Source organism: Somniosus microcephalus, chromosome 7, assembly GCF_052327205.1.
Source record: "Somniosus microcephalus isolate GS21.2 chromosome 7, FLI_Smic_1.0, whole genome shotgun sequence".
Classification (NCBI taxonomy): Eukaryota; Metazoa; Chordata; class Chondrichthyes; order Squaliformes; family Somniosidae; genus Somniosus; species Somniosus microcephalus.
In genome coordinates this window covers 179673644-179699266 of record NC_140993.1, presented here as the reverse complement: position 1 = coordinate 179699266, position 25623 = coordinate 179673644, and the positions used below count along the sequence as shown (strand labels likewise).

The window sequence follows — 25623 nt, the reverse complement described above, 5'->3', positions numbered from 1 at the left end:
GCTTGCAGTTCTTTGTTGCTCCAATGATATGGAATTTGCTCTGCAACATAATCATGGTAAATTCCACAGCACTGGCAACTCTAGAATACGCTATAGAACAACTTTGTGAATATAAAGAGAGAGAGACAAATGGGGCAGCAGTTTAAATGATATCTCAAACAACCAACTGAAGCTGTGACAAGTTCCCATGTACCATTGTAATGGTACATTATGTAATGTTTATCTCAACAAAATTAGGTGCTAAATTTTGGGGACTTATGTGGCAACCAGTTTTTTCCAAACAGTTGGATTTTGGGGTCCATGTTTAATATTTTCAAAACAACAACAACTTGTATTTATATAGCACCTTTAACGTAGGTGCTGCACAGGAATATTTTAAGACAAAAAATTTGACACCGATCCACATAAGGATAAATTAGGGCAGGTGACCAAAAGCTTGGTCAAAGAGATAGGTTTTAAGAAGCGTCTTAAAGGAGGAAAGAGAGGCGGAGAGGTTTAGGGAGGGAATTCCATAGCTTAGGGCCGAGGCAACAGAAGGCACGGCCACCAAAGGTTGAGCGATTATAATCAGGGATCCTCAAGAGGGCAGAATTAGAGGAGCGCAGATATCTCGGGGGGTCGTGGGGCTGAAGGAGATTACAGAGATAGGAAGGGGCGAGGCCATGGAGGGATTTGAAAACAAGGATGAGAATTTTGATTTTAAAAGAATTACGATAGTTCAAAATACATTGCAAACCAAAACTGTGCATACAACAGTTAAAGTAAAATCTTAAAAACCTTACAATGAAGTACTCACTCACGGATATCTACTTAATATACAGTGGGCATCAAATAATTCACAAATAGGAAATAAACCAAAAAATATTACATTTTACACACCTATAAGGGCAAATCTCACAGGGGGCCTGAGAAATGCTGGGGCCTAATGTTGCTTTGGGCATTACAGGGGTAATTCTGTAACCCCAGTGGGGAGCCACACACAGGAAGCAAACATGTTCTTCGTGAATACAGCTTCTCATTAGGAGCATGGAATTACCAATCATGTCAGAATCAATAACACTAGTCAAATGAAGAGCAAAGTTCTCTCTAATCCACAATATATTGCCTTTACCCCAGCATCAAGGCATCCCACACCAGATCAGTGTCAGTTTTCATCTATCAGACATCCAAACAGATTATCAGTACCTGTTCTTTGGTCATGCCCGTTCAGCTGTTTCTGCCGCTTCCCTCCCTTCCCCAGCACACCAGGCCAAACTTCATCTAAGGTTCCCCCCTGCCCAAGCTCAGAACTCGCATCTTTCTCTAATTTTTCTTACCTCTCCCCTCATGCCCTCTCCAAACTCATCTTGCTCATGAGACCCACCTCCTGCTCCCTCGACCCTTTTCCCACCAAACTGCTGACCACCCAACTTCCCTTCCTGTCCTGGCCCCCATGTTAGTTGATATTGCTAATGGTTCGCTCTCCTCAGGTACTGTCCCCCTCTCTTTCAAATCTGTTATCATCCCTCTCCTAAAAAAAAAACCATCCTTGACCCCGTCCTTGCAAACTACTACCTCGTCTCCAACCTCCCTTTCCTCTCCAAGTCCTTGAATGTGCTGTCACCTCCCAAATCCGTGCCCACATTTCCCAGAACTCCATGTTTGAATCACTCCCATACCAGTACTGAAATGGCTCTCAAAGTCACAAATGACATCCTATGTGGCTGTGACAATGGTAAACTATCCCTCCTCGCCCTTCTCGACCTGTCTGCAGCCTTTGACATGGTTGACCCCACCATCCTCCGCCAACGCCTCTCCTCCGTTGTCCAGCTGGTTGGGAATGCACAAGTCTGGTTCCATTCTTATCTATCCAATCATAGCCAGACACTCATCAGCAATGGCATCTCTCCCCACTTCCACACCATTACCTCTGGAATCCTCCAAGGACCTATCCTTGGCCCCCTCCTATTTCTCATCTACATGCTGCTCCTCAGCATCATCCTCCAAAAACATGTACACTGACAACACCCAGTTCTACCTCTCTCAACCCCTCCACTGTCTCTAAACTATCAGACTGCTTGTCTGACATCCAGTACTGGATGAGCAGAAATTTCCTCCAGCTAAATATTGGGGAAACCAAAACCACTGTCCCTGCTACAAACTCCATTTCCTAGTCTCTGACTCCATCCTTCGCCCTGGCAACTGTCTGAGGCTGAACCAGACCGATTGTAACGTTGGTGTTGTATTTGGCAACAAGATGAACTTCCAACCACGTATCCTCGTCATCACTAAGACCGCCTACTTCCACCTCCATAACATCACCTGACTCCGCCCCTGCCTCAGCTCATCTGCTGCTGAAACCCTCATCCATGCCTTTGTTACCTCTAGACTTGACTGTTCCAACACTGTCCTGGCCGGTCTCCTATTTTCCACCCTCCGTAAACTTGGTCATCCAAAACTCTGCTGCCCGTATCTTAGCTCTCACCAAGTCCCATTCACCCGATGCTCATTGACCTACATTGGCCCCCGATCCAGCAACACTTCAATTTAAAAATTCTCATCCTTGTTTTCAAATCCCTCCATGGCCTCGCTCCTCCCTATCTCTGTAACCTCCTCCAGCCCTACAGCCCTCCGAGATCTCAACTTCCAATTCTGGTTTCTTGTGCATCCCCTATTTTAATTGCTCCACCATTGGCGGCCGTGGTTTCAGCTGTCTAGGCCTTAAACTCTGGAATTCCCTCCCTATACCTCGCCACCTCTCTCCTCCTCTAGGGCGCTCCTTAAAAATGACCTCTTTGACCAAGCTTTTGGTCATCTGTCCTAATATCTCATTGTGTCTCAGTGTCAAATTTTGTTTGATAACGCTCCTGTGAAGCGCCTTGGGGCGTTTTAATACGTTAAAAGGCATTATATAAAGTCTCTGGTGGGCGTAGTCTACAGGCCCCTGAACAGTAGCAATACTGTTGGACAGAGTATAAATCAACAAATAATGGAGGCCTGTAAAAAAGGTACGGTAATAATCATGGGTGATTTTAATCTCCATATTGATTGGACAAATCAAAATTGGCCATGGTAGCCTGGAGGAGGAGTTCAGAGTGCATCCGGGATGGTTTCCTAGAACAGTACGTAATGGAACCAACAAGGGAGCAGGCTATCTTGGATCTGGTACTGTGTAATGAGACAGAATTAATAAATGATCTCATAGTAAAGGATCCTCTAGGAAAGAGTGATCATAGCATGGTTGAATTTCAAATTCAGTTGGAGGGTGAGAAAGTTGTATCTCAAACCAGTGTCCTGATCTTAAACAAAGGCAATTACAATGGCATGAGGGCAGAACTGGCTAAAGTGGACTGGAAAAATAATTTAAAGGGCAAGACAGTTGAAATGCAGTGGCGGACATTTAAGGAGATATTTCATAACTCTCAACAAAAATATATTCCAGTGAGAAAGATTTTAAGAGAAGGGAGCACCATCCGTGGCTAACTAAGGAAGTAAAGGATGGTATCAAATTGAAAACGAAGGCATACAATATTGCCAAGATTAGTGGGAGACCAGAGGATTGGGAAATTTTTAAAAACCAACAAAGGATGACTAAAAAAAATAGAGATGATGAATTATGAGAGCAAGCTGGCAAGAAACATTAAAATAGATAGTAAGAGCTTCTACAGGTATATAAAAGGGAAGAGGGTAGCTAAAGTAAATGTTGGTCCCTTAGAGGATGAGACTGGGGAATTAATAATGGGGAACGGGGAAATGGCAGAGACTCTGAACAAATATTTTGCATCCGTCTTCACGGTAGAAGACACTAACAACATCTCAATAATGGATAATCAAGGTGCCACAGGGAGGGGGAACTAAAGACAATCACTATCACTAAGGAAATAGTACTTGGTAAAATAATGGGACTAAAAGATGACAAGTCCCCTGGGCCAGGCGGCCTGCATCCCAGGGTCTTAAAAGAAGTGGATGCATTGGTTGCAATATACCAAAATTCCCTGGACTCTGGAGAGGTCCCAGCGGATTGGAAAACCGCAAATGTAACACCCCTATTTAAGAAAGGAGGGAGACAGAAAGCAGGAAACTATAGACCAGTTAGCCTAACATCTGTTGTTGGGAAAATGCTAGAGTCCTTCATTAAGGAAGCAGTAGCAGGGCATTTGGAAAATCATAATGCAGTGTCAGCATGGTTTTATGAAAGGGAAATCATGTTTAACAAATTTGCTGGAGTTCTTTGAGGAGGCAACGAGCAGGGTGGACAAAGGTGAACCAGTGGATGTGGTGTATTTGGATTTCCAGCAGCATTCGATAAGGTGCCACATAAAAGGTTACTGCATAAGAGCTCACTGAATTGGAGGTAATATATTAGCATGGACAGAGAATTGGCTAACTAACAGAAAGCAGAGAGTCGGGATAAATGGGTCATTTTCCGGTTGGCAAACGGTAACCAGTAGGGTGCCACAGGGATCGGTGCTGGGGCCTCAACTATTTACAATCTACATTAATGACTTGGATGAAGGGACCGAGTGTAATGTAGCCAAGTTTGCGGATAATACAAAGATGGGTGGGAAAGCAAGTTGTGCAGAGGACTCAAAGAACCTGCAAAGGGATATAGACAGGCTAAGTGAGTGGGCAAACATTTGGCAGATGGAGTATAATGTGGGAAAGTGTGAGGTTATACACTTTGGCAGGAAAAATAAAAAAGCAAATTATTTTTTAAATGGAGAGAGATTACAAAATGCTACAGTTCAGAGGGACCTGGGGGTCCTTGTGCATGAAACACAAAAAGTTAGCATGCAGGTACAGCAAGGAATCAAAGGCAAATGGAATGTTGGCCTTTATTTCAAAGGGGTTGGAGTATAAAAGCAGGGAAATCCTGCTACAACTGTACAGGGTATTGGCGAGACCACACCTTGAGTACTGCGTACAGTTTTGGTCTCATTTAAGGAAGGATATACTTGCATTGGAGGCAGTTCAGAGACGATTCACTCGGTTGATTCCTCAGATGAGGGGGGTTGACTTATGAAGAAAGGTTGAGCAGGCTGGGCCTATACTCATTGGAATTCAGAAGAATGAGGGGTGATCTTATTGAAACATATGAGACACTGACGGGGCACGACAAGGTAGATGCAGAGAGGATGTTTCCCTTCGTAGGGAAATCTAGAATGCGGGGGCACAGTTTTAGAATAAAGGGTCGCCCTTTTAGAACTGAGATGAGGAGGAATTTCTTCTCTGAGGGTTGTAAACTGTGGAATTCTCTGCCCCAGAGAGCCATGGAGGCTTGGTCATTAAATACATTTAAGGTGGAGATAGACAAATTTTTGCAAGATAAGGGAGTGAAGGGTTATGGGGAGCAGGTGGGGAAGTGGCTTTGAGCCCAAGATCAGCCATGATCTTATTGAATGGCAGAGCAGGCTCAAGGGGCCAAGTGGCCTATTCCTGCTCCTATTTCTTATGTGCTTATATAAATGCAAGTTGTTGTTGTTCATATTGGATCCTTAGAACCAGAAGGCCCCAAATGTGAAAGAGCAGTGTACTGAATGATGAACTTGGACCTTCTGAAATTTTGATTTGTTAGTTTCGGATTTATATAAATTGTGTGGCATGCCTAACCAATTGAACACACCTGTTCCAAAGATTAGAAGACATTAACAAGCTAATGAATGTACACACTCAATCAAGGTCATATGTTGTCCATAAAACTGGCCCAATTCTTTACCAGCAAGTCAGTCAATTCCCACATGAGACCACCTTTTTCACCTACCCTTTTTATGTTAGAATTGCTGATCTCAACACTTCAGCTCACGAAGGAGCCTGGATAATAAAAATTCAATAAATGTCTTCAAGTGTGACTAAGACTTATTTGCAGTAGATCAGCATTTGTTCCTTAAAGAGTTGCATTCGGACAATATCATGTTTTGCACTTGATCCTCAACTGTGACAAGGAGTAATCTTAAAATCAGACGGGAGATAAATGTGGTACCACATTAAGTTTTATGGGGCAAAATTGTGACTGCCACTAAAAAACGCCAGTAAAAGGCTTTGCCACTGACATACTGAGCCACAACATTGACATCGCCAACCAGTGTCAGCAACACGAGAGCAGCAGGCCTCGCGAGCGGTACAGATTTTTAAAAGTATACAAGCAAACACGAACAATATGTCAGGCAACCAAAATGGATACTCAAAAAATATATTTGGAAGAAAAAAGGGGGAAAAAAAACCTGTAAATGTGAGATTCGGGGGAAAAAAGCGCCGGGGGTAGCGTAAATGTTGCTTGATGTTTTTATCCTCGACCTTTAAAAGATATAATAATATGCACACTCTGCATTGCATTGAGCCAGTGAGCGAGCCGGCTCCTCAGTACTTGCCTGCAGATCAACCTCTTGAAGAAGGAGAACAGCCACGCGAAACACGTACAGACTCGGAGCGCTCGGAACTGGCTGATCGCCATAGTGATCAGGGAGGGGGGGAGGTTGTGGGGGCAGGAGGAGAGATCACAACACGCCGCTGCCTCCGTGCCGAGCCGCGTCAAATCACCACAACATTAATAATGAAAGAAAACAATAAATAGAACGGCCTTTTCAAAAACAGGCCCAGCAACCAGCCGCTCACCACCGCGCCTGTGCTGACTAGGGCACCCGGGCCCGACCCGGAAGTGATTCCCCACGACGGAAAGGTATACACCGGGGGCGGGGCTACACAGGCAGGTCAGGGGGCGGGGCTATACGGGTTGGTCAGGGGGCGGGGGTACACAGGCAGGTCAGGGGGCGGGGCTACACGGGTTGGTCAGGGGGCGGGGCTACACGGGTTGGTCAGGGGGCGGGCTACACAGGCAGGTCAGGGGGCGGGGCTACACAGGCAGGTCAGGGGGCGGGGCTACACAGGCAGGTCCTAGGTAAGCACACCCTTCTCTGGGGATCAGGTTCTTAAACCAACAACATTTACCTTTTATTGTCTCTTTTGTTCGGATTGCAGCCTTGCCTTCAATCTATTTTCTTTTCTTTCCAGTTTTGAAGAAGGGTTTCGAGCCGAAACGTCAACTCAAATTTCTCTCCACGGATGTTGCCTGACCTGCTGAGTTTTTCCAGCATTTTCTGTTGCTATTTCGGATTTCCAGCATCTGCAGTATTTTGCTATCGAACATTTATATATTCGCCTTTAACATAGTAAAATGTCCCAAGGCGCTTCACAGGAGCGTTATGCAACAAAAATTGAAACCGAAGCACATAAGGACAGGTGACCAAAAGCTTGGTCAAAGAGGCGGGTTTTAAGGAGCGTCTTAAAGGAGAAGACCGAGGTAGAGAGGCGGAGAGGTTTAGGAAGGGACTCCAGAGCTTTGGGCCTAGGCAGCTGAAGACACGGTCACCAATTCTGAAGTGAGTAAAATCAGGGATTCGCAACAGGCCACATTTGGACGAGCGCCAAGATCTTGGAGGGTTGCAGGGCTGGAGGAGGTTATAGAGATATGGAACAGTGAGGCCATGGAGGGATTTGAAAATTGTGATGAGAATTTTAAAATCGAGGTGTTGCTGGACCGGGAACTAACGTAGGTCAGCATGCACAGGGTTGTTGGGCGAACTGGACTTGGTGTGAGTCAAGGAGTTGATATGGACCGCAGAGTTTTGGAAGAGTGGAGGTTTATGGAGGGTGGAAGATGGGAGACCAGCCAGGAGACCATTAGAATAGTCAAGCCTACATAAGAACATAAGAATTAGGAGCAGGAGTAGGCCATACGGCCCCTCGAGACTATTCCCCCATTCAATAAGATCATGGCTGATTTTCGACCTCAACTTCACTTTCCCGCCCAATCCCCATATCCCTTGATTCCACTAGAGTCCAAAAATCTATCTACCTGTGCTCCAGAACTAGCTGTGCCTCTAGCCAAACTGTTCCTGTACAGCTACAACACTGGCATCTATCCAACAATGTGGAAAACTGTCCAGGTATGTCCTGTCCACAAAAAGCAGGACAAATCCAATCTGGCCAATTATCGCCCCATCAGCCTACTCTCAATCATCAGCCAAGTGATGGAAGGTGTCATCGACAGTGCTATCAAGCGGCACTCACTCACCAATAACCTGCTCACTGATGCCCAGTTTGGGTTCCGCCAAGACCACTCGGTTCCCGACCTCAGTGGAAGAGAGATAGTGGTAGGGGATTCGATAGGGGAGCAGACAGGCATTTCTGCGGCTGTAGACGTGACTCCAGGATGGTATGTTGCCTCCCTGGTGCCAGTGTCAAGGATGTCACTGAGCAGCTGTAGGACACTCTGAGGGGGGGAGGGTAAACAGCCAGAGGTCATTGTCCATATCGGTACCAACGACATAGGCAGAAAGAGGGATGAAGTCCTGCAGGCAGAGTTTAGGGAGCTAGGAGAGAGATTAAAAAGCAGGACCTCAAAGATAGTAATCTCCGGAATACTCCTGGTGCCACGTGCTAGAGAGTACAGGAATAGGAGGATAGAACAGATAAACGCGTGGCTGGAGAGATGGTGCAGGAGGGAAGGCTTTAGATTCCTGAGGCATTGGGACCATTTCTGGGGAAGGTGGGACCTGTACAAGCCAGACGGGTTACACCTCAACAGAGCCAGGACCAATATTCTCGTGGGGAGGTTTGTTAGTGCTGTTGGGGAGAGTTTAAACTAGCTTGGCAGGGGGATGGGCACTAGCATATAGGAGTAGAAAAGAGGAATAAAGTGCATAAAAGAGTGAGTGTGTTGGATAGTACTAGAGGCAGTAGTAGTACCATATTAGATAGGAGCAGACTAAGAAAGACTACGAAAAATTCAAAAATGGGTTTAGAATGCTTGTATGTAAATGCACAAAGTGTGGTGAATAAGGTTGGTGAGCTACAAGCACAATTAGCCGTGTGGCAATATGATGTTGTGGCAATAACGGAAACGTGGCTTAAAAACGGTGAGGACTGGGCACGTAATATTCAAGGGTACAAGGTGTTCAGAAAAGACGGAAGGAAAAAAGGGAGGTGGGGTAGCAGTGCTGATTAAGGAAGACATTGCAGTGTTGGAAAGGGAGGATGTTCTTGAGAGGACAAGTACAGAATCCATTTGGTTAGAGTTAAGGAGCAAAAAGGGTATGATCACGCTAGTGGGGGTATTCTATAGGCCTCCAAATATAGAGAGGGAGGTAGAGGAGCAAATCTGCAGGGAAATCATAGAGATATGCAAGAGCTATAGAGTGGCGATATTGAGGGACTTTAATTACCCAAATATCAATTGGGATAATGCTAGGGTAAAGGAAAAGGAGGGGGAGGAATTTCTGAAAAATGTTCAGGAGAATTTCCTTGAGCAATATGTTCCAGGCCCAATTAGGAAGGAGGCAGTGCTGGATCTGGTTCTGGGGAATGAGGTGGGCCAGGTCGACCAAGTGTCTGTGGGAGAACACTTGGGTACGAGTGATCATCGTATCATAAGATTTAGATTAGCAATGGAGAGGAGCAAGGAACAATCTAGAGTGGAACTTCTAAACTGGAATATGGCTAACTTCAATGAGATGCGAAAGGATCTAGCCAGGGTAAAATGGAACCAAAGGCCGAGGAAAAACTGTAATGGAACAATGAGTGATCTTTAAGGAGGAGATGTTCCAAGTACAGGCTAGGTATATTCCAACAAGAGGGAAGGGTAAGGGAACCAAAGCAAGGGTCCTTGGATGACGAGGGAGATAGAGAAGATGATGAAAAAAAAAGAGGGTGTATGATGCATGTCAGGTGAATTTGTCAAGGGAGAACCAGACCAAATACAAATACAATCAGTTGAGAGGGGATGTGAAGATGAAAATAAGATTGGCAAAGAAAGATTATGAGAGTAGAATGGCGGTTAACATAAAAGAGAACCCAGAAATCTTCTACCGGCATATAAACAGTAAGCAGGTAGTAAGAGGTGGGGTGGGGCCTATTAGAGACAAAGAAGGTGATATATGCTTAGAGGCACAGGGCAAGGCTAGAATAATCAATGAGTACTTTGTATCGGTGTTTACTAAGGAGGTGGATGCTGACAAGATATCAGTAGAAGTGGAAAAGATAGAAGCAATGGAAGGGGCGAAAATTGATAGACAGGATGTACTAGAAAGGCTGGATATGCTTAGGGTGGACAAGTCGTCTGGTCCAGATGGCTTGCATCCCAGGTTGCTAAGGGAATTGGGGGAGGAGATAGCGGAAGGGCTTGCCATAATTTTCCAATCTTCCCTAGATGCGGGGGAGGTGCCTGAGAATTGGAAAGTGGTAAATGTGACACCATTGTTCAAGAAAGGGTGTAAGGACAATCCTAATAACTACAGGCCGATCAGTTTAACATCAGTGGTGGTTAAAGTTTTAGAAACAATGATCAAGGAAAAAATTAATGGGCACTTGGAGAGGTTTAAGCTAATTAAGGAGAGTCAACACAGATTTGTAAAAGGCAAATCGTGTTTGACTAATCTAATTGAATTTTTTGATGAAGTAACAGAGATGATTGATGAAGGGAATGCAATGGATGTTGTCTACATGGAGTTTCGGAAGGCGTTTGACAAAGTACCACATAGAAGGCTGGTTAACAAAATTGAGGCTCATGCAATAGGTGGGTCAGTGGCAGCTTGGATAAGGAATTGGCTTAAGGACAGAAAACAGCGAGTTGTGGTAAATGGAATTTAATACAGAGAAGTGTGAGGTGATGCATTTTGGCAGAAGGAACAGGGAGAGGCAATATATACTTAATGGCACCGTTTTAAAGAGTGTGCAAGGACAGAGGGACCTGGGAGTTAATGTGCATAGGTCCCTGAAGGTGGTGGGACATAATGAGAGAGTGGTTAACAAAGCATATGGGATCTTGGGCTTCATAAATAGAGAAGTTATGCTGAACCTTTATAAAGCGCTGGTTCGGCCACAACTGGAGTATTGCGTCCTTCTGGTCACCACACTTTAGGAAGGATGTGAAGGCCCTTGAGAGGGTGCAGAGGAAATTTACCAGAATGGTTCTGGGGATGGGGGATGTTAGCTACAAGGACAGGTTGCAGAAGCTGGATTTGTTTTCATTAGAGCAAAGGAGGTTGAGGGGTGATTTGATAGAGGTGTACAAGATTACGACGGGTTTGGATAGGCTAGACGGGGAAAGGCTGTTCCCACTAGTTGATGGTACAAGGACTAGGGGACACAGATTTAAAGTTTTCGGCAGGAGATACAGGGGGGATGTGAGGGAAAACTTCTTTACGCAGCGAGTTGTGATAACCTGGAACTCGCTGCCGATGGAAGTGGTGGAAGCGGACACACTCAATGTTTTCAAGGGGAGACTGGATAGGCACTTGAGGGAAATAAGCTTGCAGGGCTACGGAGATAGAGCGGGGGAATGGGACTGACTGGATTGCTACAGAGAGCCGGTATGGACTCGATGGGCTGAATGGCCTACTTCTGTGCTGTTATGACTCTATGACTCATTACTGCCTTGGTCCAAACATGGAAAAAGGAGCTGAATTCAAGAGGTGAGGTGAGAGTGACTGCCCTTGGCATCAAGGCAGCATTTGACTGAGTGTGGCATCAAGGAGCCCTAGTAAAACTAAGTCAATGGGAATCAGGGGAAAACTCTCCATTGGCTGGAGTCATACCTAAAGGAAGATGGTTGTGGTGGTTGAAGGTCAATCATCACATCCCCAGGACATCGCTGCAGGAGTTCCTCAGGGCAGTGTCCTAGGCCCAACCATCTTCAGCCGCTTCATCAATGACCTTCCCTCCAACATAAGGTCAGAAATGGGGATGTTCGCTAATGACTGCACAGTGTTCATTGCTGACATGAATCAGCCATTCATGTGGAAATGACTTATGAAATAATACTGTGCGGCCTGCTGGTGGCGCTGTCTAGGGAGAGTATAAATACTTGGGCATGCGTCCAGCTTGCTCAGGATATTCTTTTACAGGAACTAGTGAAGGACACAGCCAGATCTCCATATTGTAAAACAGTTGATTAAAGCTTTGTTTAAAGCTTAGATGAAGTGCCTAGTAGTTTTCTTACGTCAATTTAATCAACTGAAACTTGCTCCACGCTCTGAGTGATTTTGGGAACAGATGGCTGCAACTCAAATGGTAGAAGGGAACCAGACGTAGTAATCAATCCATCATGGAGAAACTACTCAGACCCACCCGTCTTGACCTGGACCCAAATTCACCTACAACTGCTAAGGTATGGAAACACTGGTATCGTACCTTCAGCAACTTCCTTGGGGCTTGTGATGAGAATGTTCCTGATGAGTTACAAATGCTTGCCAATTATGTATCTCCTCATGTGTTTGACTATATCGAAGACTGTGTAGACTATGACTCCGCTATCCAAATACTGCAGCAACTATATGTTAAGGCCCCAAATGAAATTTTTGCTCGGCACTTTCTGGCCACAACTCGACAACAACCTGGGGTATCACTTGATAAATTCCTTCAAAAGCTTCGCAGGCTCAGCAAAGACTGTAATCTCAAAGCTGTCTCAGCTGAGCAGTACCAGGAGGAATTAATTCGTGCTTCATTTATTAATGGAATTGCGTCTCCCTTCATTCGCCAGCATCTGTTGGAGAATAAAACCCTCGAGTTACAAGCTGCCTATGACCAGGCATATTCTCTGGACTTAGCAAAAAAAAATGCAGATGCCTATCTTTTACCACGTGCACGGACTGCTGCTATTACTCTTAGTGGCTCCTCCGATAAGCCTCAGGTGGAAGCCCTCACTCATGACGACTCTATCCTAGCTGATGACGACCCTACCCTAGCGGCATCTTGGCATTCTAAAAAGAAGTGTTTCTTCTGTGGAGGTGCATTTCACTATAGGAAATGTTGTCCTGCTCGTAATGCAACCTGCAATCATTGCAGTAAGAAAGGTCACTTTTCTAAAGTATGTCAGTCAAGAGCCTCTCCTAGGGTTACAGCTGCTATCTAGTAAAACTGCTCTTTCCCCAAGAGCCGCTACTAATGTTACAGCTGTCATCTATAATACTGCTCCTCCCCCAAGAGCCACTACTAATGTTACAGCTGTCAAGTATAAAACTGCCCCTCCTCCCATCACAGCTGCTTTTCCCAAATCCTGTCCCATGCAGCCACGAAGGTTTTGATAAATGGACACATTTTGAGTGCACTAATCGACTCATGTAGGTCTGACAGCTTCATCAGTGAGCAGACTGTCAGTAAGTTAAAACTGCGTATTTACCCCTCGGACAGGGAAATTGCAATGGCTCTGACGACACTGACCACCAACTCTTCCGACTTTTGTCTTGTCGACCTTATTCCCAATGGCCGCACTTATTTCTCCACCCGGCTTGAGGTGCTCAAAAACCTATGCAGTGATGTGCTCCTGGGACAGGATTTCCAGAAGCAACACAAAAGATTCACTTTCGAGTTTGGAGGGTCAAAGCCGGAGCTTACTATTTCCAAAGTACCGTTTTGTGCGCTTTCAACGGCTTCGCTTGACAAGCCCTCCTTGTTTGCCAATCTTTCCCCCGATGTAATCCCATAGTCACTAAATCACGACGTTTCAGTCAAGATGATCTAGCCTTTATCGAGGCAGAAATCTCTCGCCTTCTAGCGGACGGTATCATTGAGCCATGTTCATCTTCCTGGCGGGCTCAAGCCGTTGTTGTTAAAAATCCTCTTAAGCCACGCAAGAAATGTCTTTGCATCGATTACTCGCAAACTATTAACCAGTATACCGACCTGGATGCCTACCCACTACCACGCATCGATGACATGGTCAATAACCTTGCCAACTACAGGGTATTTTCAACTTTTGACTTAAAGAGCGCATATCATCAAGTACCGTTAAAGGACTCTGACAAGAAATATACGGCCTTTGAGGCCAACGGTCGGCTTTACCAGTTTTGTCACCTTCCGTTTGGGGTCACCAATGGGGTGGCCGTCTTTCAACGGGCAATGGACAGCCTAGTCAAACAGGAGAACTTAACGGACACTTTTCCATATCTGGATAATATCACCATTGCTGGTCATGACCAGAAGGAGCACGATGCCAACCTCCAGAAATTTCTTGACATTCTCCGTCGTTGCAACGTAACCTTAAAATAGTCCAAATCTGTGAAATCAGTACCATCAGTCAACATCCTTGGCTACTGGGTGGGCAATGGTGTCATCAAACCAGATCCAGAATGACTTTGTCTGCTTCAGGAGCTCCCCCGCCCCCTATGAATCTCGGCTCTCTTCATCAGGCCTTCGGCATGTTTGCCTATTATGCGAAGTGGATACCCCACTTTTCCGACAAGATTCAGCCCCTGCTTCACGCGAAGTCATTTCCATTGGAGCCAATGGCTATTTCAGCTTTCGACGACCTCAAGCAACAACTGGAAAAAGCCACGCTTCATTCCATCGATGAAAATCTTCCTTTCGTGGTCGAGTGCGATGCATCAGATGTGGCGATCTCTGCTACCTTGAATCAAGGTGGTCGACCCGTTGCATTTCTGTCCAGAACTTTGCAGGGCAGTGAGCTCCATTATCCTCCTGTCGAGAAGGAGGCTACGGCTATCATCGAAGCAGTACGTAAATGGAGTCATTTTCTCGCTCGTCGCCATTTCATGCTTATAACCGATCAGCGCTCCGTGGCCTTTATGCTGGATAACCGGAAACGCACTAAGGTCAAGAATAACAAGATACAGCTCTGGAGAATGGAATTGGCCGCCTTTGGCTACACCATACATTATCGACCCGGCAAAGATAATGTGGCCCCGGATACCCTTACGCGTGCATCCTGCTCTTCCATGTCAACTTCGACTCTTGCGGATCTTCATACTGACTTATGCCATCCTGGTGTTACCCGTATGTTACACTTTGTGCGATCCAAAAATCTCCCATTTTCTACGGAAGACATGAAAAGAACATGCTCCACTTGTAAAATTTGCGCAGAATTAAAACCGCAATTCTTCCGTCCGTCGGATGGCTCGCTCATACACGCTACACAGCCTATGCAGCAACTCAGCATTGACTTTAAAGGGCCACTGCCTTCTTCAATGCAAAACACCTACTTGCTTACTATGGTGGACGAATATTCATGCTTTCCCTTTGCTTTCCCCTGTCCCAATATGCTTACTTCCACAGTGATCAAATGCCTCGATCAGGTCTTTTCCCTTTGCGGTATGGCCAATTTCATCCACTCTGATCGGGGTCCCTCCTTCATGTCAAGCAAACTCAAAAGTTATCTTTCCCAACGGGGAATCGCCACAAGTAAAACAACACTGTATCATCCTATTGGAAACGGACAGGTTGAGAGATACAACGCTATCATTTGGAACGCTGTTCGTCTTGCACTGAGGTCACACAACCTATCAGACCAGCAGTGGGAAACTATGCTCCCTGACGCGTTGCATTCCATCAGGTCTCTCCTTTCTACATCCACCAATGTTACTCCTCATGAACGATTCTTCGGGTTCCAGCATTGCTCCACTCATGGGACGTCCCTACCATCATGGTTGGCAGCTCCTGGCCCCATGCTGCTCCGAAGATTCGTCCGATCCTCCAAGAGTGATCCCCTCGTCGACGAAGTGGAACTAACGGATGTCAATCCTACATACGCGTACGTGCGGTACCCTGATGGCCGGGAGTCCACAGTTTCACTTCGGGATCTGGCTCCCTGCCCAACCGGTCCCACGGACCCAATCGATAGAGAGATCCGTATTAACGACACCGATACTCTGCGCTCCTCCGAGGATGATGCCCTAACCGGGACGTCAAGGGATCTGCCAGCTACTCCGCCGGATCAACCCGGGGAGCAGAGCACTCCCCGTGGGATGACCACCTGAAGCCAGGACGCCGGTCAATCACCGACTACAGAGCAGGATGAAGCCAGCTCTGCGCCTGTGGGGGCCCGCACCCGGAGTCACGATCTCCCCAGTCCCCCTCAGGTCGATCAAGGCAACATGAGCTCTGCCAGCCCGCTGGTACGAACCAAGCGACCCAGGGACCAAGACATGGTCCGAGGAGACGTGCCTTCCAGCCACAAATGGAGCTCCAAACGACTGCGGCTATTCGTAGTCCAATTAATCTGGTAGAAGGAAGTCGCCGGACTACCAATCCTTCAGGCGGGAAGAATGACATGAATCAGCCATTCATGTGGAAATGACTTATGAAATAATACTGGGCGGCCTGCTTGTGGCGCTGTCCAGGGAGAGTATAAATATTCCGGGCATGGGCCCAGTTTGCTCTGGACATTCTTTTACAGGAACTAGTGAAGGACACAACTAGATCTCCACATTGTAAAACAGTTGATTAAAGCTTTGTTTAATGCTTAGACCAAGTGCCTAGTAGTTTTCTTACGTCAATTGCCATTCACAACTCCTCAGATAATGAAGCAGTCCATGCCCGCATGACCTGGACGAAGTTCAGGCTTGGGCTGATAAGTGACAGGTAATGACTATCGCCAACAAGCGAGAGTCTAATCACCGCCCCTTGACATTCAACGGCATTACCATCGCAGAATCCCCCAACCAGTGGATGTGGTGTATTTGGACTTTCAGAAGGCTTTCGATAAGGTCCCGCATAAGAGATTAGCGTGCAAAATTAAGGCACATGGGATTGGGGGCAAGGTATTGACTTGGATAGAGAACTGGTTGGTGGACAGAAAGCAAAGAGTTGGAATAAACGGGTCGTTTTCCGAGTGGCAGGCAGTGACTAGTGGGGTACCGCAAGGATCGGTCCTAGGACCCCAGCTGTTCACAATATATATTAATGATCTGGACGAGGGAATTGGATGTAATGGGGCAGAAATTCGGGTCGGGGGCTTGCCACGCGTGCAAGCCCCCAATCTGCACTTACCCGACGCGCCTGCCGTTCACCTCCAGGGACGCCTGGAATTCCTGTTTGAAAGAGAAGAATCCCGGGCAGCGTCTGACGTCACGCCGCCCAGGAGTGCAGCCAGCGCGAAGCCTGTAGCGCGCAGTGCAAGTGAGACACGCCCCTTGAGGTCTCAGTTTAATAGGACACGCCCCCAATGTTTCTCACAAGCTGAAAAGCATTTTTACATGCAGAGCAGCATTTCAAATAGGTTTTTGGTATTTTTATGAAGCTTTTGGTAACTTTTATAAACTTTTAAAAACGTTTACATTATTTTGAAGAATCTGAAGTAGTTTTAAACAGAACTAAAGCAATTTAAAGACTTTTAAAAGCCCTGAAAGAATTTTTTTCATTCCATTTATTTATTTAGCAACGTCGTCATCATACATGTCTTCACACTGTTCCCTTTGGGGAACTGTATGAAGTGGTGGAAGGATTTATGGCCATGATTAACGCTCATTCCGTGACCGTAACCATCTTTGAACCAGCCATTAGGGTGGTTAGTCCTATGGCGGGAGGGTTTTACGGGCTCCCACAAGCTATACGAGGAGGGGGGGCCACCCACGGACGCAAATATCCCACTGGATGTCAACCCAGAATTTCGAGCCGGAGCTCCGACTCCACTTGCCGGGACTGTCTGGAGCGGGGTTCGAAACCCTACCCTGTCTGGCCCAGCAGCGGGGATCCTACCGCTACGCCAAAGGCCCACTCCGATTAGCAACATGAAATGGCTGGAATGAGCACAATTCACGGCATTAAAAGAACTCACAATTGAACTGATGATGACCTCAGCAATCTCCTCAACGAGGTGGAGGCGCAGCGCCTGCTCATCATTGGTAATGAGAAGTCAAAGGCGCCGCAAAAAGGACAGATGATAGCTTGGTCTTTCAAGTGGCAGCATAGGGCTCCAGTCACGGGGAGGGAAAAAGTGCAGGAAACGTATGGGTGTCACCTTTTGCGCGGAGTGGGCCTTTTGCGTAGCGGTATGCATCCCCGCCGCTGGGCCAGAAGGAGTAGGGTTTCGAACCCCGCTCCAGACAGTCCCGACAAGTGGAGTCGGAGCTCCAACTATAAATTCTGGGTGGACATCCAGCGGGATACTTGCGTCCGCGGGTGTGGGTGCCCCCCCCCTCAGATGGGTTGTGGGAGCCCGTAAAACCCTCACGCCATAGGACTAACCACCCTAATGGCTGGTATGAAGATGGTTATGGTCACGGAAGGAGCGTTAACGTGTCCAGAAATCCTTCCACCACTTCATACAGTTCCCGAAAGGGAATAGTGTGAGGATACGTACGACGATGACCTCTTGCGCAATGCACCTCCTTGGACCCTCTGTCGCAGATGCGAGGGGGCAAATCGTGCAATTGTTAAATTTTTCATTTTATTGACCAGTAATTCCGTTCCAAACGCGTGAGTATGGTCGGGGTACTCACGCGTCTGGCCGGAGGAAATGCCGGTTTTCAGCATGCACAGCGCATGCGGGGAAAACCGGCATTTCCTGTCCTCTGAACGAAGGGGTTCAGAGGCAGAACGCGTGCGACTGCACAGGCAGCGCATGCGCAGTAAAATTCGCCGGTTTCATTCATGCTTTCAGTGAGGTTAAGTCCTTACAACTTACACATGAAAAAAGCATGAGTACAGTTGCTCCAGAGGCTGCGGAGGAAGATATATTTTATCGTGGAGCTTCTGAAAGGCAATATTTTTGTTTGGGAAAGGGAGGAAAGTTATTTTAAGAAATGCTGAGGTAAATTTTAAAGTTTATTTTTGTTTTTTAAAACGGGTTTTCAGTACTGTAGGTAGAAGGAGCAATCGTGGCTATGTGAATTGAATTTGCTGTGTTTATTAAATGTGAAAATGACTCCAACATTTTTAAGAAAGAAACTTTTCATCAGTAATATATTCTTTTAAGTAATTATGTATGTATGTCTGTATATATTCCTTTGCGTATATGTATGTATATATTCCTTTACTTATGTGTATGAATGTATGTATTTAATTATGACTTTCAGAGAAAGTAACTTATTGGAAAATCATAATTAAATACATACATTCATACACATAAGTAAAGGAATATATACATATACATAAAGGAATATATACGGACATACATACATAATTACTTAAAAGAATATATTACTGATGAAAAGTTTCTTTCTTAAAAATGTTGGAAATGTTACATTACTCATTTTAGAACAGTCATTTTCACATTTAATAAACACAGCAAATTCAATTCACATAGCCACAATTGCTCCTTCTACCTACAGTACTGAAAACCCGTTTAAAAAAAAAAAATTAAACTTTAAAACTTACCTCATCATTTCTTAAAATAACTTTCCTCCCTTTCCCAAACAAAAATATTGCCTTTCAGAAGCTCCACGATAAAATATATCTTCCTCCGCAGCCTCTGGAGCAACTTTACACATGCTTTTTTCATGTGTAAGTTGTAAGGACTTAACCTCACTGAATCCATGAATGAAATCGACGAAGTTCACTGCACACGCACTGCCTGTGCAGTCGCATGCGCTGTGCCTCTGAACCCCTTCGTTCAGAGGACAGGAAATGCCAGTTTTCTCCGCATGCGCTGTGCATGCTGAAAACCGGCATTTCCTCCGGCCAGACGCGTGAGTACCCCGACCGTACTCACGCGTTTGGAACGGAATTACTGGGCCAATATCTCCAAATTTGCAGACGACACAAAGCTGGGTGGGAGGGTATGCTGCGAGGAGGATGTCATGAAACTCCAGTACAATTTGGACAGGTAAGTTGGTTGGGCAGAAACATGGCAAATGCACTATAATGTGGATAAATGTGAGGTTATCCACTTTGGTGGCAAAATCAGGAAGGCAGATTATTATTTCAATGGCAATAGATTGGGAGAAGGGGAAGTGCAAAGAGACCTGGGTGTTCTTGTGCACCAGTCGCTGAAGGTAAGCATGCAGGTGCAGCAGGCGGTTAAGAAGGCAAATGGTATGTTGGCCTTCGTAGCAAGAGGGTTCGAGTACAGGAACAAGGATGTCTTGCTACAGTTGTACAGGGCCTTGGTGAGACCGCACCTTGAGTATTGTGTGCAGTTTTGGTCGCCTTACCTGAGGAAGGACGTTCTTGCCATGGAAGGAGTGCAGCGAAGATTCACCAGGCTGATACCTGGGATGGCAGGAATGACGTATGAGGAGAGATTGAGTTGATTGGGCTTATACTCACTGGAGTTTAGAAGATTGAGAGGGGATCTCATCGAAACCTATAAAATTCTGTCAGGCCTGGACAGACTAGATGCTGGAAGGATGTTCCCGATGGTCGGGGAGTCCAGAACCAGGGGTCATAGTCTAAGGATAAGGGGTAGGACATTTAGGACTGAAATGAGGAGGAATTTCTTCACCCAGAGAGTGGTAAAGCTGTGGAATTCTCTGCCGCAGAGGGCGGTGGAGGCCAGTTCATTAAATATATTCAAGAAAGAGTTGGATATATTTCTTGAGGCTAAAGGGATCAAGGGATATGGGGAGAAGGCAGGGACAGGGTACTGAATTTGAATGATCAGCCATGATCTCATTGAATGGCGGAGCAGGCTTGAAGAGCCGAATGGCCTACTCCTGCTCCTATCTTCTATGTTTCTATGTAACATCAACATCCTGGGGTCACCACTGACCAGAAACTTAACTGGACCAGCCGCATAAATACTGTGGCAGGAAGAGCAGGTCAGAGGCTGGGTATTCTGCGGCGAGTGTCTCACCTCCTGACTCCCCAAAGCCTTTCCACCATCTACAAGGCACAAGTAAGGAGTGTGATGGAATACTCTCCACTTGCCTGGATGAGTGCAGCTCCAACAACACTCAAGAAGCTTGACACCATCCAGGACAATGCAGTCCGCTTGATTGGCACCCCAGCCACCACCTTAAACATTCACTCCCTGCACCACCGATGTACCGTGGTTGCAGTGTGTACCATCTACAAGATGCACTACAGCAACTCACCTAGGCTTCTTCGGCAGCACCTCCCAAACCCGCGACCTCTTCCACCTCGAAGGACAAGGGCAGCAGGCACATGGGAACACCACCACCTCCAAGTTCCCCTCCAAGTCACACACCATCCTAACTTAGAAGTATATCACCAATCCTTCATCGTCGCTGGGTCAAAATCCTAACAGCACTGTGGGAGTACCTTCACCACATGGACTGCAGCGGTTCAAGAAGGTGGCTCCCCACCACCTTCTCAAGGACAATTTGGGATGGGCAATAAATGCTGGCCTTGCCAGCGACGCCCACATCCCATAAACAAATTTAAAAAAACTTAACATTGAGCAATGGGTATGAGTGTGACAGGAATGGTTTGGTCATTTTAGGACTGTTTTGCGATTTTGGTAGGAGGGGGAAATTTGTTACAGCATCTGGGTGCCATATGGGTGCACTGCTGCAGCCTAACTAAATCATGCCATTATGTGTCTATCCTTGGCCTCCCGCAATGTGTGCCGCTGCTGGTGCCATCAGCACCTCAGGTTCCTCATCCTCCTCCAAGGGGGCTCTGTGCCTTGCTCCTGCTGCAGCTCCAATTCTCGCTGCTGCACTCTGTTGTGCAGTGCGCAGCATACGACCATCATTCTGGAGACCTTGGCTGGTGCGTTCTGAAGGGCTCCTCCAGATCTCTCCAGGCATCTGAAGTACATCTTCAACATCCTGATTACTTGCCCTATTACACATCTGGTCGTGATGTGGCTTTGATTATAGTGCTCCTCGGCCTCATTGCTTGGCCTCCTCAAGGGTATCATCAGCCACGTCTTCAGTAGATAGCCCTTGTCTCCAAGTAGCCAGCCGGTAAACCTGGTTGGCCGTGCGAAGAGCTGAGGGAGGGTGGACTGGTGCAGCATGAAAGAGTCATGATAGCTTCCTAGGAATCCGGCACACTCATGCATGATGATCTTTTTATGGTTGCAGATGAGCTGCACATTGAGGGAGTGGAAGCCCTACCGGTTCACGAACACTCCTGGGTGATGTGGGGGTGCCTTGATGGGCACATGTGTGCTGTTGATGTCACCCTGCACCTATGGGAAGCTAGCCAGAGCCACAAAGCCGAGCGCACGCTCAGTCACACTGGCTTCATCAGTGGCAAAGTGCACATAAGTGCCTGACTTGTGAAACATGGCATCAGTCACCTGGGTCACGCATGTGTGCGCGGCTGACTGTGAGATCCTGGAAATGTCTACTGCAGGTCCCTGGAAGGAGCCTGAGGTGAAGAATTTGAGGGTGGTAGTGACTTTGACAGCCACTGGTAACACATGTCCACCAGGTCCACTTAGCAGCAGGTTTTCTTTGAGGAAGCTACAAATGTCTGCCACGACCTGGTGCGAAAGCCTGAGCCTCCTGAAGCACTGCTGTTCAGTCATGTCCAAGAAACTCATCCTCTGCCTGTATACCCTGTGTTGGGGGTATCGCCTCCGGTGAGGTACTCCCCTGTGCTGACCCCCTCTCTCCTGTGGAGCATCAGGTCATTGAGGAGAAGGCTGCTGTTGTGGTGGCGGCTGCTGCTGCTGTTGTTGCTGGTGTTGTTGGTGCTGGGGCTCATCTTGGTCCGAATCTGAGGTCCAAGGTGAAACAGCATAAACGCCACTCATGCTGATCTGATAGATGCTAGGTAAAGTGAAGATCAGAGGCACAATCCTGCAATGTAGTGAGAGTGACTTCGAGGTTTCAGGAATCACCTGCAAACTCCTGAAAGCAAATTCTCTGCACCAATGGTGTCAGCAAGAGCCTTTCCCTTAGGCAAGGAAGCAGGTGTGAGGTGTGAGTATTTATGTGATTATTTCAACTGACAATTGTTCAACTCACACAGTGGCCGGTCACTTCTCACCTTGCTTTGACAGGCGAGTTTCAGGAAGCCCGTGAATCCCATGTGCACCCAGTAAAAGCTGAAACCTCAGGTTGAAAAGCATCTTAACGGTCTGTTAACGACCTCTTATAAACTTCAATGAGGTTGCCTACCTCTCCTGAGTGGGTCTCTGGTGCGCTGAGAAATGCGCCGGAGTAAAAGGTGGAAGTCGGCAGGTTCCCGACACGCTGTCAATTTCAGCGCTTTTAACATCCCACCCACTCGCAAACCTGCAGTCATTTCAAAGGGAAAATTGCGGCCAAAATCTTGATTAAATAATTTTAAAGTAAGTTTTGTGCTGTTTTGCGTTCAGACATGAAAATAATCAATTTATAGATGAATCAAATGTGATTGGGTTATTATTTTGAAATGTTATATTTGGTAAGTGGAATCACTTTTTATCCAAATATTTTTCAGAGCAGGTTATTTTAATTGTAGAGTAAATACATTGTAAAGTTAAGCAACTTTAAGTAGTTAAAAATATACTTCTGTAAACCATATATATGTTAAATATGTCTGAGAATTGTGGTATAGTTTGATATTATAATAAGAACATAAGAAATAGGAGCAGGAGTAGGCCATTTGGCCCCTCGAGCCTGCTCCGCCATTCAGTAAGATCATGGCTGATCTTCTACCTCAACTCCACTTGCCTGCACTATCCCCATATCCTTTGATTTCCTTAATATCCAAAAATCTATCGATCTCTGTCTTGAATATACTCAACAACTGAGCCTCCACAGCCCTCTGGGGTAGAGAATTCCAAAGATTCACTACCCTCTGAGTGAAGAAATTTCTCCTCATCTCAGTCCTAAATGGCCAACCCCTTATCCTGAGACTATGACCCCTGGTTCTAGATTCCCCAGCCAGGGGAAACATCCTCCCTGCATCTACCCTGTCAAGCCCTGTAAGAATTTTGTATGTTTCAATGAGATCACCTCTCATTCTTCTAAACTCTAGAGAATATAGGCCCAGTCTACTCAATCTCTCCTCATAGGACAATCCCCCCATCCCAGGAATCAGTCTGGTGAACCTTCGTTGCACTCCCTCTATAGAAAGTATATCATTCCTTAGGTAAGGAGACAAAAACTGTACACAATACTCCAGGTGTGGTATTAAAATAAATTGGGCAGTAAAAAAAAAACGGAATTAAAAATACAAAGCTTGGAAATCAGGATTGCAAAACGATGAAGTATCACCTGAATATGCTGTTGAAAAGTTGACCTCCACAAGCTCAGCAGTGTCACTATCGGGTACATAATGGTACTGCAAACATTTGAAAAATATAGACATCATTTAAAATGAGAAAAACCCTTTTGGTCCTAACTGCAGCAATCTTACATCTGTGACACTGTCCAAAATATATAATGCTATCAAAATTTGATCAGTAAAAGTCAAGAATTTTCAATTTTCAGTATGACTTCTGCAAGCCAACAACAGGCATTTAAGAATTTAAAAAATCTGTAATTTTCTGTACAGCCCATTCTGTGTGTTAGGAACCCTCCTGGCCACTGGCTGCCACCCACTTCATCAAACAGTCAGGAAATCCAGAATGGGGAAATTACACATTGAGAGATTGGATGGCAATGCAGAACTAATACATTTTCAGATTTTAGGGTTAAAAGGGATAATTACCCCCAAAATTGAATCCCAAAATTAGAGTTTAATTTAATAAAACCTGGAAACATTAATTTTGGCATGCAGCATTGTGGGCTTGTTGCATGGAGCCAGTTTTCCCTTTTTGATGCAGACAATAGTTAATTGTCTCTTATGTACCGGCAATACCAACATAGAAATCACCTTCAGGTGTTTGCGTCAAAAATAGAATCATAGAATCATAGAAATTTACAGCGCAGAAGGAGGCCATTCGACCCATCATGTCTGTGCAGGCTGAAAGAGATAATCCCGCTTTCCAGCACTTGGTCCATAGCCTTGTAGGTTACGGCACTTCAAGTACATATCGAAGTACTTTTTAAAGGCGATGCGTGTTTCTGCCTCTACCACCCTTTCAGGCAGTGAGTTTTAGACCCCCACCATTCTCGGAGTGAAAAACGTTCTCCTCAACTCCCCTCTAATCCTTCTACCAATTACTTTAAATCTATGTACCCTGGTTATTCACCTCTCTGCTAGGAGAAATAGGTCCTTATTATCCACTCTATCTAGGCCCCTCATAATTTTATACACCTCATTCAAGTCTCCCCTCAGTCTCCTCTGTTCCAAAGAAAACAACCCCAGCCTATCCAATCTTTCCTCATAGCTAAAATTCTCCAGTCCTGGCAACATCCTTGTAAATCTCCTCTGTACCCTCTCTAGTGCAATCACATCTTTCCTGTAATGTGGTGACCAGAACTGTGTCAGTACTCTAGCTCTGGCCTAACTAGTGTTTTATATAGTTCAAGAATAACCTCCCTGCTCTTATATTCTATGTCTTGGTTAATAAAGGAAAGTATCCCGTATGCCTTCTTAACCACCTTATCTATCTGTCCTGCTACCTTCAGGGATCTGTGGACACACACTCCAATGTCCCTCTGTTCCTCTACACTTCTCAGTATCCTACCATTTACTGGCCCAGAAATTCGGGTCGGGGGCTTCTCGTGGGTGCAAGCCCCCGACCTGCACTTACCTTGCGCGCCGGCAGTTGAGCTCTGGGCTCCCGAGCTCTGGGCTCCTGTGGAATTCCACTCCGGGGCCTGGCCCAGTTGCCGGCACGCTGTGCTTGCGTGTCCCAGGGGTGTAGTTAGTGCGATGCGTCCCCTGGGATCACGTGAGCCATGGGCAGCCAATCGGAGGAGGAAAAAGCCCATTCATAAGATTGACAGAAAGACCTGTCTAAACTTATGAATACTCCAGCCCCAAAATAGTAGTAAACCTTCAAATACATTTTAAAAAATCATCACACTTTTTAAATAAACTATAAATTACATTAAATAACTATTTTAAACAATAATTTAAATTTTTGAAAAAAATAATTTTATAAAAAAACAGGGCTAAAAA

The 25623-nt window shown here is 46.0% G+C and overlaps 1 protein-coding gene across 1 annotated transcript in view; it reads right to left on the bottom strand.

Annotated features, from left to right (window-relative positions):
* The window catches only part of ebag9 (estrogen receptor binding site associated antigen 9), a 30773-nt gene extending 24132 nt beyond the window's left edge, over positions 1–6641 (bottom strand). Inside the window, exon 1 of the mRNA XM_085993283.1 lies at positions 6348–6641. Within this exon, the coding sequence (XP_085849409.1) occupies positions 6348–6430 (83 nt within the window). The 5' untranslated portion in view covers positions 6431–6641. The remainder of the gene's footprint in view (positions 1–6347) is intronic.
* Positions 6642–25623: the final 18982 nt, after the last annotated feature.